This window comes from Acanthochromis polyacanthus, chromosome 24, assembly GCF_021347895.1.
Source record: "Acanthochromis polyacanthus isolate Apoly-LR-REF ecotype Palm Island chromosome 24, KAUST_Apoly_ChrSc, whole genome shotgun sequence".
Taxonomy (NCBI): Eukaryota; Metazoa; Chordata; class Actinopteri; family Pomacentridae; genus Acanthochromis; species Acanthochromis polyacanthus.
In genome coordinates this window covers 5,654,395-5,667,442 of record NC_067136.1, presented here as the reverse complement: position 1 = coordinate 5,667,442, position 13,048 = coordinate 5,654,395, and the positions used below count along the sequence as shown (strand labels likewise).

Genomic DNA, 13,048 nt, shown 5'->3' with positions numbered 1-13,048 from the left:
GTCCATGTCCTGGTCCTGGTCCATAGAGGACAGTGTGTGATATAAAGACTCAGACTCAGGGCTGTAAAAACGTTTTTATTCCCTTAAAAACCTCAACAGTTCATTCCAGAGGACACGCTGCCATCTACTGGTGAACAGCTGACAGGACACACAGCTGACGGTTACCATGACAACAGCAATAACACTGAACGTGGTTGGTTAAAAATGGTAAATGGTTGTATTTATATAACGCTTTTATCCAAAGCGCTTTACATGATACGTCACATTCACACACTGATGGCAGAAGCTGCCATGCAAGGCGCTAACCACGACCCACCAGGAGCAATTCGGGGTTCGGTGTCTTACTCAGGGACACCTCGACATGAACTCGACGGGTAGACGGCCACTCTACCCACTGAGCCGTTAAAGAGTCCGACTTTTAAAGTTATGGAAACACACACAACTAAGACGGAACACACGTTACCTGGAGGGTCCACCTCAGAGGTTCTGGACCTGTCAGAACCTGGAGGGTCCACCTCAGAGGTTCTGGACCTGTCAGAACTTGTAGGGTCCAGCTCAGAGGTTCTGGTTTGTCCTCCCTTGGACTGTGCCAGATCAGACAGTAAATAAACTGTGCCTCTGCTCTGCATAGTTCTGACACCAGAACCTGGATTTATTCCACCTCCTGAACAGAACCCCCATGCTGGTTCAGGAACTGGTCCTCGGAGCAGAACCAGAGCCGACCTGCAGTACCAGGTCAGGTGGTCCTGTTCCTTCAGCATGTTCTCACATCTCCTTCAAAAAGCAGAAGTTCTGACAGTCAGTGAGCTCAGGGTCCGGTTAGAGGGCCCGTCTGTCCTCAATGTCTTCATGTGGACATGTCCATCAGAACCGGGCCTTGGCTGTCAGTAAAGTCCATCAGAACCGCTCCTTGTCAGTCAGTAAAGTCCATCAGAACCGGGCCTTGTCAGTCAGTAAAGTCCATCAGAACCGCTCCTTGGTTCCTCAGAAGTGGACGTGTCCAGAGTGTGGGTCCGGTGGTGGTCCTCCAGGAGGGACGTCCTGCAGCAGGTTCCGACCCAGCGGTCTGCTGAGCGGGTAGTTCTGGGCCAGGGCCTCCTCGGTCCAGTCTGTTCTGGACAGCAGCTGGTCCATGTGGGGTCCTGGGGCCCGGTGCAGCAGGGGGTAGGGGCTGATGGAGGGCTCCCGGTCCAGTAACGGATGTCCGGGTCCTCGGTGTCCGTCGGGTCCGTAAGGGGCCACCGTGAGGATGGAGGGGTCCCGGTCCAACGTCTGCAGGGTCTGCTGGTCCATCTGGTACAGCTGCTTCTTGTGGACCGGGCCATGGTCCTGGTGGTCCAGTCTGCTGTGGCACAGCTGCTTCTTGTGGACGTGGAGGTGGTCCTGGTGGTCCAGGTGGGCGTGGTCATCCAGCTTCTTCTGGTTCTGGATGCTATCCTGAGCCTGGTGGTTCATCTGGAGCTGGTACTGTGGTCTCTTCTGGTTCTGAGGGTTGTCCTGGTCACGTGGGTCCATCTGAGGTTGGTACTGTGGTCTCTTATGGTTCTGAGGGTTGTCCTGGTCATGTAGGTCCATCTGAGGTTGGTACTGGGGTTTCTTCTGGTTCTGGATGTGGTCCTTGTCCTGCAGGTCCATCAGAGCCTTCTGCTTCTTCTGCTTCTTCTGGTTCTGGTTCTGGATTTGGTCTTGGTGCTCCTGGTTCTCCTCCAGGTCCATCTGGGCGTTGAACTGCTGCTTCTTCTGGCTCTGGATCTGGTTGTGGACCTGGTTCTTGATGTCCTTCCAGTGTCGACCCCTGAGGACCGGCTCCAGGTCCAGACAGCGCAGACAGACCTCCTTCCCCGGTACTGTCTGGACCAGAACGTTTACCGCCAGCTGTCTCCAGATCGCCTCCTTCTCTGCAGAAGACCAGGGGCGGCGCTGGACCTTCCTAGGGGCTACAGGACCTGGAAGACAGAGGGACAGGTAAGAGAACCGAAGGACTGGACCAGGCCCTGGACCTGGACCAGGACCAGGAGGGCAATATGAGTCCAGGAGAACCCACCTGTGACGGGGGTCTGCAGTCTGGACTTAGGTGGAACCAGGGAGGTCCCCTGTGTGGGCTTGGACAGGCCTGGAAACAGGAAGAGACGTCAGACAGAACTACCTGGTGGTCCAGAGACACATCAGACAGAACCGCCTGGTGGTCCAGAGACACGTCAGACAGAACCGCCTGGTGGTCCAGAGACACGTCAGACAGAACCGCCTGGTGGTCCAGAGATATGTGAGACAGAACCGCCTGGTGGTCCAGAGACACGTTAGACAGAACCGCCTGGTGGTCCAGAGACACGTCAGACAGAACCGCCTGGTGGTCCAGAGACACGTCAGACAGAACCGCCTGGTGGTCCAGAGTCATGTCAGACAGAACCGCCTGGTGGTCCAGAGTCATGTCAGACAGAACCGCCTGGTGGTCCAGAGACACGTCAGACAGAACCGCCTGGTGGTCCAGAGTCATGTCAGACAGAACCGCCTGGTGGTCCAGAGTCACGTCAGACAGAACCGAGTCACGTCAGACTGAACTGCCTGGTGGTCCAGAGACATGTCAAACAGAACCGCCTGGTGGTCCAGAGACATCAGACAGAACCACCTGGTGGTCCAGAGACATGTTAGACAGAACCGAGTCACGTCAGACTGAACTGCCTGGTGGTCCAGAGACATGTCAAACAGAACCGCCTGGTGGTCCAGAGTCACGTCAGACAGAACCGAGTCACGTCAGACTGAACTGCCTGGTGGTCCAGAGACATGTCAAACAGAACCGCCTGGTGGTCCAGAGACATCACACAGAACCGCCTGGTGGTCCAGAGACATCAGACAGAACCACCTGGTGGTCCTACACCTTCTAAACCTTCTAAACACATTAGCAGCATGAGAACAGGAAGCTCTGAGGACCACATCAATCAGGGTTAGCTGCTGAGCGGGTCGTTCTGGACCACAGCTGTAGAACTACAACATTTCTTTAAGGCTGTCTATCTGTTCCTGTTTCTGGCTGAATGCAGACAAACACTACATTTCCCAGAATCCCACACTCTGAACTGAACAACTGGAACATTTTTGGCAGGAAAATATTTCATCAACTTCATCCAACAAGTTGATGCTCGTTTGTGTTTCACAGATTAAATAAAATGTTTCCTTCAGTTTCACACAGAGGAGAATGAAATCCACCAGTTAGAGTCCTCAGACACCAGAAATCATTAGAATGTTCAATATATAAATATGAACTAGTAGTGGAGGACTGATTTCATACAATTACACTTTTACAAGTCCAACAAAATAAAATAAAGTGGTAATAACATCACTTTCTTACAGTGTTTTGTTGTGTAGAAATACATTCTAGCATGGACTGTAATTAGAGCTTTGACTTGTTAAATTAATTTACATTTTATTGTGCCGTATTCAACTATTTCATATCAGAACAATTCATGCTAAGACTCATATTCTGATACTATTGAACCATCAATGCCTCATCATCTGTAGACTTTGTTAAAAATAAAGTTCTAATATGTTCATACACTAAGAGCTGCTGCTGCAATGTTGGAAAATGAAAACGTCTCAATGTTTTCCTGATTAGAGGCTAAAACAGTTTAAAAAGGAAAATAAATGACACCAGTATCATCAATGGGTTTCAGAGGGTTAAATCTGCAAAGATCCCGTCTACTATAAGTCAATAATCAGATATAACTAATATATTATACATATATTATAATAATGAAACATCAGCATCTTTTCCTGCTTTCCTGATAATAACTGTGTTTCCACCTTCACTTGTTTCTTCCTACAGACAGGTTTATTGGTGTATGTACGTCTGATTTCAGCTCCTTTAAACAAACTGCTGACATGTCCACTTATACAAGCTGTCTGTTACAGTTCTAGTTCAGGTTCATTCAGCTCCATTAGATCAGTTCTCTGTGCTAATATCCTTTCCTTTTCTAGGAGTAGCTTTAAATGACCTTTATTCCATCTGATACTGGTACATGGGAGAAATGACTCCTGTCTGTATTCTATGTTTTATCTCATTAGAATTCTGTACCGTTCTCAGAGAATCCCCTTTGAATGTGGAAAAGAGCTGCACAGTGTAACAGGATGGATTGATTAAAATGTAATTAGAATAAAAACTAAAAAGCATTAAAACATCAGCTTGATAACAGAAATAGTCTTTGTAACAGTGTTTTGGTAAATGATCACTTCTGGTAGCAGTCTGTTATAATCAGGTTACATTCTGAACTTTTTATCACCATTTAAAGGTATTTTTATGTTTAACTGTAAATTACAGTCTGCTGTCTCACACTGACCACAAATCACAGACATGTTAGTCTTTATAACTTTGAGTCTGTTTGTCAGATTTTCTCTTTTCTATTGTTCCACCTGCTGACAGAAAACACTGTTACCATAGCAACAGAATCTTTCTCAGTCTAAGGTTGGTATAGTATTGTTCTGTAAAGTTATTATACAGGTGATGATGTGTGGCATGTGGAGCTTCTTATTGTTTCATAGTGAGTTAAATCCCATCAGATTCATCCTGTAGCACTGACAGGACTTTTAGCTCAGATCCTTTAATTACATCCATTAAACCAGAGACAACATTTATTAAGAAACGTCACATTAACACGTAAACTAGAGACATACGGCAGCTTAAAAAAACACCTAAATAATTAGATCTATAACTAGAAGTTTGACCAAACTTGGACCGCCCGGCGACAAAGATGACTCCTGCGACCTTGAAAATGAGGTCACGGTCACCAAATGCGAACTTGACCTGTGTCTTATTTTGGTACACCTGTGTACCAAATATGGTGACGCTACATCAATGTTTAATGGAGTTATCGCGCAGAAACCAAAGTGTTACAGACAAACAAGCAAGCAAGCAAGACCATGCAGCTGAAAACAATACCTTCCAGAAAACGCAGTTTTGCCGGGCGATAAAAATATATGTTATTGATCACTGAGGATGTACAGCAGAAACACCCTGCTGACTGTCAATCAATCAATCAATCAATAGATCTATAATAATATACACTAACAGCAGAAACACCCTGCTGTCTGTCGATCAATCAATCAATCAATAGATCTATAATAATATACACTAACAGCAGAAACACCCTGCTGACTGTCAATCAATCAATCAATAGATCTACAATAACATACACTAACAGCACAAACACCCTGCTGAGTGTCAATCAATCAATCAATCAATAGATCTATAATAATATACACTAACAGCAGAAACACCCTGCTGACTGTCAATCAATCTTCTTCTTCTTCTTTTCCTTTCAGCTTTTCCCATCAGGGGTCGCCACAGTGAATCAATTGCCTCCATCTAACCCTGTCTGCTGCATCCTCTTCTCTCACACCAACTACCTTCATGTCCTCTTTAACCACATCCATAAACCTCCTCTTTGGTCTTCCTCTAGGCCTCCTGCCTGGCAGTGGGAAACTCAGCATCCTTCTACCAATATATTCACTCTCTCTCCTCTGGACATGTCTGAACCATCTCAGTCTGGCCTCTCTGACTTTATCTCCAAAGCCTCTAACATGTGCTGTCCCTCTGATGTCCTCATTCCTGATCCTATCCATCCTGGTCACTCCCAAAGAGAACCTCAGCATCTTCACTTCTGCTACCTCCAGCTCTGCCTCCTGTCTTTTCCTCAGGGACACTGTCTCCAGACCAAACAACATGGCTGGTCTCACCACAGTTTTGTAAACCTTTCCTTTCATTTTAGCTGAAACTCTTCTATCACACATCACACCTGACACTTTTCTCCAGCCGTTCCAGCCTGCCTGTACATGCTTCTTCACCTCTTTTCCACACTCTCCATTGCTCTGGACTGTTGACCCTAAGTACTTAAAATCCTCCACCTTCTTGATCTCTTCTCCCTGTAACCTCACTCTTCCACTTGGGTCCCTCTCATTCACACACAGATACTCCGTCTTGCTGCGGCTAACCTTCATTCCTCTCCTTTCCAGGGCAAACCTCCACGCCTCTAGCTTCTCCTCCACCTGTTCCCTGCTCTCACTACAGATCACAATGTCATCTGCAAACATCATAGTCCACGGAGACTCCTGTCTAACCTCGTCTGTCATCCTGTCCATCACCACAGCAAACAAGAAGGGGCTCAGAGCTGATCCCTGATGTACTCCCACCTCCACCTTGAACTCCTCTGTCACACCTACAGCACACCTCACCACTGTCTTACAGTCCTCATACATGTCCTGCACCACTCTAACATACTTCTCTGCCACTCCAGACTTCCTCATACAAAACCACAGTTCCTCTCTGGGCACCCTGTCAGAAGCTTTCTCCAGATCTACAAAGACACAATGCAGCTCCTTCTGACCTTCTCTGTACTTCTCTATCAACATCCTCAAAGCAAATATTGCATCTGTTGTACTCTTTCTTGGCATGAAACCATACTGCTGCTCACAGATGTTCTCCTCTGCCCTTAGTCTAGCTTCAACTACTCTTTCCTATAGCTTCATCGTGTGGCTCATCAGCTTTATTCCTCTGTAGTTGCCACAACTCTGCACATCTCCCTTGTTCTTAAAGATGGGCACCAGCACACTTCTCCTCCATTCCTCGGGCATCTTCTCACTATCTAAGATCCTGTTGAACAACCCAGTCAGAAACTCTACTGCTACCTCTCCGAGACACTTCCATGCCTCCACAAGTATATCATCAGGACCAAGTGCCTTTCCACTCTTCATCCTCTTCAATGCCCTCCTCACTTCATCCTCACTAATCTTTGCTACTTCCTGGTCCACAACAGTCACCTCTTCTACTCTTCGTTCTCTCTCATTTTCCTCATTCATCAACTCTTCAAAGTACTCTTTCCATCTTCCCATCACACTATTGGCACCTGTCAACACACTTCCATCCTTATCCTTTATCACCCTAACCTGCTGCACGTCCTTCCCATCTCTGTCTCTCTGCCTTGCCAACCTGTACAGATCAGTCTCTCCCTCCTTACTGTCCAACCTAGCATACAAGTCATCGTAAGCCCCTTGTTTGGCCTTTGCCACCTCTACTTTCACCTTACGCTGCATCTCCCTGTACTCCTGTCTACTCTCTTCAGTCCTCTCAGTGTCCCACTTCTTCTTAGCTAACCTCTTTCTCTGGATCCACTCCTGCACCTCCTCATTCCACCACCAAGTCTCCTTATCTCCTTTCCTTCCAGATGACACACCAAGTACTCTCCGACCTGTCTCCCTGATCACATTTGCTGTAGTTGTCCAGTCATCTGGAAGCACCTCCTGACCATCCAAAGCCTGTCTCAACTCTTTCCTGAAAGTCATACAACACTCTTCCTTTTTCAGCTTCCACCATTTGGTCCTCTGCTCTGCCTTTGCCCTCTTCATCTTCTTCACCACCAGGGTCATCCTACACACCACCATCCTATGCTGTCTGGCTACACTCTCACCTACCACTACTTTGCAGTCACTGATCTCCTTCAGATTACACCGTCCACACAAGATGTAGTCTCCCTGTGTGCTCCTACCTCCACTCTTATAGGTCACCCTATGTCCTTGCCTCTTCTAGAAGAAAGTATTCACTACAGCCATTTCCATCCTTTTTGCAAAGTCAACCACCATCTGTCCTTCTGTGTTCCTCTCCTGGATACCAAACCTGCCCATGACCTCCTCATCATCTCTGTTTCCTGCACCAACATGTCCATTGAAGTCTGCACCAATGACAACTCTCTCACTTCTAGGGATGCTCTGCATCACTTCATCAAGGTCCAACCAGAATTTCTGCTTCTCCTCCAGCTCACATCCTACCTGTGGAGCATACCCACTAACAACATTGAACATCACACTTACAATTTCTAGCTTCAGGCTCATCACTCGATCTGACACTCTTTTTACCTCCAGGACATTCCTAACAAACTCCTCCTTCAAGATAACTCCTACTCCATTTCTCTTCCTATCTACACCATGATAGAACAACTTGAACCCTGCTCCTAAACTTCTAGCTTTACTACCTTTCCACCTGGTCTCCTGGACACACAGTATGTCCACCTTCCTCCTCTGCATCATGTCAACCAGCTCTCTACCTTTTCCTGTCATAGTTCCAACATTCAAAGTCCCTACTCTGAGTCCTAGACTCTTGGTGTTCCTCTTCTCTCTCTTCCTATGAACACACCTTCCTCCCCTCCTTCTTCGACCAACAGTCGTCCATTTTCCACCGGCACCCTGTAGGTCGACAGCACCGATGGCGGTCGTTGTTAACCCGGGCCTCGACTGATCCGGTATGGAAGTCATACATTTGATTTGGCCAAAGTTTTACATCGGATGCCCTTCCTGCCACAACCCTCTGTATTTATCCGGGCTTGGGACCGGCACAATAAGACACTGGCTTGTGTCCCCTTGCGGCTACATTCTATCAATCAATCAATCAATAAATCTATAATAATATACACTAACAGCAGAAACACCCTGCTGACTGTCAATCAATCAATCAATAGATCGATCCGGATCAATACCCGTTGGTTCCTGCAGGTCTGTCTCTGTTCTTCTGTTCTCTGAGCTGGTCCATGAAGACATCAGGAGTAATGATCTGAGAACATCAACGGATCCATCCCTAAACCTTGTAGAACCACCAGGACCAGGTCAGGACTCACCTTCTGGTCTGAGGTTGGACCAGGACCGGGTCAGGACTCACCTTCTGGTCTAAGGTTGGACCAGGACCAGGTCAGGACTCACCTTCTGGTCTGAGGTTGGACCAGGACCGGGTCAGGACTCACCTTCTGGTCTAAGGTTGGACCAGGACCGGGTCAGGACTCACTTTCTGGTCTGAGGACCGGGTCAGGACTCACCTTCTGGTCTGAGGTTGGACCAGGACTGGGTCAGGACTCACCTTCTGGTCTAAGGTTGGACCAGGACCGGGTCAGGACTCACCTTCTGGTCTGAGGTCCTTCTGGGTGGTGGTCTGGACCAGACGTTTCTTCAGCTTGGTTCCTCCCTCTGGAGCAGCTGCAGGAGAGACGTAGATGGAGTTAAACATCTTTAGACCGTTCAGAAGGCCCTCTGAGCAGACGCTCTGAAGGCCCTTTGAGCAGACGTTCTGAAGGCCCGCTCTGAAGGCCCTCTGAACAGACATTCTGAAGTCCCTTTGAGCAGACGTTCTGAAGGCCCGCTCTGAAGGCCCTCTTAACAGATGTTCTGAAGGCCCTCTGAGCAGACGTTCTGAAGGCCCTCTGAGCAGACATTCTGAAGGCCCGCTCTGAAGGCCCTCTAAACAGATGTTCTGAAGGCCCTCTGAACAGATGTTCTGAAGGCCCTCAGAGCAGACATTCTGAAGACCCGCTCTGAAGGCCATCTGAACAGACGTTCTGACGGCCTGTCCTGAAGGCCCTCTGAACAGACGTTCTGAAGGCCCGCTCTGAAGGCCCTCTGAGCAGACGTTCTGAAGGCCCTCTGAGCAGATGTTCTCAAGGCCCTCTGAGCAGACGTTCTGAAGGCCCTCTGAGCAGACGTTCTGAAGGCCCTCTGAGCAGACGTTCTGAAGGCCCTCTGAGCAGATGTTCTCAAGGCCCTCTGAGCAGACGTTCTGAAGGTCCTCTGAACAGACGTTCTGAAGGCCCTCTGAACAGACGTTCTGAAGGTCCTCTGAACAGACGTTCTGAAGGCCCTCTGAGCAGAAGGTTCTGGTCCTACCTGGGTCTGGGCCGGGGTTCTGCAGCCCCAGGTTGTCCCACTCCCTGTCCAGCATGTAGTAGAAGTCGGTGGTCCTGGCCGCTGCCTCCCAGTCTCCGTCCTGCAGATTCTCTCCGATGGCGATCTCACACACCGTCTTCAGCGTGGTCTTCACCGCCAGAGGAGGACGGCTCCACCGGTACCCGGCCGCCTTCCTGGAGGCCGCCAGCGCCAGGCTGAGGCGGCCCGGGGCCAGAAGGTCCTGGAGATTCTGGACCTCAGAGTCCAGGGACTTGGCGGCCAGCAGCAGCCGACCCAGTTCCCTCAGCTTCTGGCTCACGTAGTCGTACCTCCTCTGGAGGCCATCCTGGTTCCCCATCAGCTTGTTACCGTACTTACAGATCAGCCAATCAGACTTCGCCTGGACACAGAGAGGCAGACAGGTAGGGAGACAGACAGGAAGACAGGTAGGTAGGGAGACAGAAAGAAAGGTAGGCAGGGAGACAGGCAGGTAGGGAGACAGAAAGAACGGTAGGCAGGGAGATAGGTAGGTAGGGAGACCGGTGTACAGACAGACAGACAGACAGGTAGGGAAGGAGACAGGGAGACAGAGAAACAGACAGGGAGACAGAGAGAGAGACAGACAGGTTTACAGGCAGACAGGTGTACAGACAGACAGGTGTCCATGGGTACCTGGTGGGACACGTTGTCCTGGTTCATGCGGTGCAGGATCTCACTGCAGCTCTCTGAAGCTCCACTAGAGATGGGGAGGAGGCGGGACGCTGCTGCCTGGACTCTGGTCCTCTTCCTGGGCCTAGAGGCTGCCGGTTCAGAGGACGGGTTCTGGTCCTCTCCGGAGTCAGAGGTCCCGGGACGTTTGGACCCTCCATCAGAACCACTAGTCTGCTCCGTGGTGGGCACGTCTGAGGGCTCAGGGGGCGTGTCCTCTGACATACCTGTGGCCGGGTCAGAGGACGTCTCTGTGGACGGGTCAATGGAAGGGTCTCTGGACGTCTCTGTGGACGGGTCGATGGAAGGGTCTCTGGACGTCTCTGTGGACGGATCTCTGAACGGGTCGATGGACAGCTTCTTCCTACAGGACACCTGGTGCTTCCACAGGTCGGCCCTCAGGAAGAACCCCAGACACAGAGGACAGGGCAGGTAGTTCCTGGCATCCACGTCCTCTGAGGGCTGACGCCACGGGACGATCTCCCCACTGCCCTGTCTGATCACCTGGAGACAGACAGAGAGACAGGTAGACAGGGAGACAGGTAAAGAGGTCGGGAGCCAGGTAGGAGGACAGGGAGACCGACAGGTAAACACAGGGATTAAAGTGAAAAATAATAATCCTAATCCTGAACTTAGGTTCTCTCTCACTAGTCATAACTTCAGATGATAAACTCCAGGTGACAGTAACACCTGGACAGGTCAGCAGGAGGAGGTAGTTCTCCATCTGACTACAACATGATGCAAATATATTATTAATAACCAATCAGTTAAAGACATGGAAAAGGACATTTATTCACCTTATAACAATATCTGCTCTATTTACTCTGAAATACAACTATGTAAACAGCTAGAGTGAAACAATAAAAGTAAATATAGTTTATAACAGCAAACTGTAGTTCAGTTCAAATAATAACACAAACATTAAGAACTGGTGACTGAAATAATCAGAAATAAGAAAATAAACAGATACAGTTTACTACAGTTCATAAAAACATGTACCGTGTTACTAGAACTGCTCATAAATCTGTTTATTCTCTCTGACATCTTTCTCTTCCTCTCTAGGTGATGAGGTCATGTTCATCTTTCTGTCTGCCAGATGTGGAGCTCCTCTGGAAACATGAACACATCCAGACAGGTGTCCAGCTCTGACTAGAGGATTCATCGTGTTTAAATAAAACACATTTACTGATCTGTTCAGGTAGTCTTTTCTTAATGCTGCTGCTCTGCCAGCTGTATTTATAGAACCATGAAGATCTGACAGTTTACACAAAACATTTTATCTTCAGATTAATGAGTGGCTGAGATCCGGTGAACGTGTTCTGTAAGGAACGAGCACACGCGTGTTTTAAATCCCAAACCGGTCAGTCTGATATGTTGTAGTTTCAGAGGACAGCAGCTCTGACTGCTGATGTGGTCCAGAAACACCACACTCCTTCACTTACCTACACCAGCTACCAAAGGGTTTTGTCTGTTTAACTCTAACAACCACACCAAGCACCTTTGATTTTTAGGTGGAGTTATGTGACGATCGGCGTCTGTCTGTCTGCAACATTCCTCTAAAACAGACCAACAGATCTGGATGAAATGTTCAGTGAAGTTCAGAAATGACTCAAGGACCAAGTGATCAAATTGTGTCAGTGATGCAGCTTATAGTCTAGATCCATGGATTGGTTAAAGATTTCTGTATCACAGCTTCACTGTAACCATGACAACCAGTGAACACTACATCAGTTGACTGTGATTCTACTACAGATCCACCACTGAGGACTTATCAGGACTTATCCATCAGAAATGATATAAAGACTGCTCTCTGAGGGCCGTATGGACTCAACCACAGCTGGATCTCACCGTGTTTCTAAGCCCCGCCCCACTCTGGTCTATTGGCTAGTGATATTAGTTTAGTTGGGAGCACAAAAAAAGCTAGAGAAGCTCTAAGGGACTGCTTTGAATCAACAGACTGGAACGTGCTTCTGGAAACAGATGAGGACAGTATGAACACTGACAGACAGGTTGATTGTTTTACTGAATACATCAGCTTCTGTAGAGACACAGTCAGACCTGCAAAGACTGTTCACTGTTTCCCCAATAACAAACCATGGATCACAAGCGACATAAAGGCAATCCTCAACCAAAAAAAACAAGCTTTTAGAGATGGTGACAAAGAACGGCTCAAAGAAGTTCAACATGAGTTGAAGAGGAGACTGAAAGTGGCAAAGATGGAATACAAAAAGAAGATAGAGAGGAATTTTCAACACAGTAACATCCGTGATGTGTGGAGAGGAATCAATACCATCTCTGGACACAACAATAAAAAGAGGAGGGAGCCAATAGTGGGTGATGTGGAAAGAGCTGACGAACTCAACTTGTTCTTCAACAGATTTGACACCGTGGACACACCTACTTCCACTTCTGCTCCTCCTTCTTCTCCTCCGTCTCCTGCATGTCTCCACTGTGTAGGACTGTGCTGCACAACTGTGTCAACCTCTCCACAGGATCTTCAACCTGAGTCTACAGCTGGGGCGGGTGCCTGCTCTATGGAAAACATCCTGTATTGTACCGGTACCAAAAATCAAATGTCCGGCTGAACTAAATGACTACAGACCTGTTGCTCTGACCTCACACATCATGAAAACTCTGGAGCGGCTGGTTTTAC

General features: G+C 48.3%; 1 protein-coding gene across 5 annotated transcripts in view; it reads right to left on the bottom strand.

Moving 5' to 3' along the window:
- The window catches only part of LOC127532656 (uncharacterized), a 31,189-nt gene that overhangs the window by 983 nt on the left and 17,158 nt on the right, over positions 1-13,048 (bottom strand). For 3 of the 5 annotated variants that reach the window (XM_051944607.1, XM_051944608.1, XM_051944609.1), the window contains exons 3-7: positions 10,360-10,899; positions 9,688-10,087; positions 8,929-9,003; positions 2,045-2,113; positions 63-1,946 (exon numbers count right to left, since the gene is read on the bottom strand). In XM_051944607.1, coding sequence (XP_051800567.1) covers positions 985-1,946; positions 2,045-2,113; positions 8,929-9,003; positions 9,688-10,087; positions 10,360-10,899 — 2,046 coding nt within the window. In that variant the 3' untranslated portion in view covers positions 63-984. Of the gene's footprint in view, positions 1-62; positions 1,947-2,044; positions 2,114-8,928; positions 9,004-9,687; positions 10,088-10,359; positions 10,900-11,394; positions 11,571-13,048 lie in introns of those variants that run through there. The other 2 variants (XM_051944610.1, XR_007940187.1) reach the window with 2 other exon arrangements.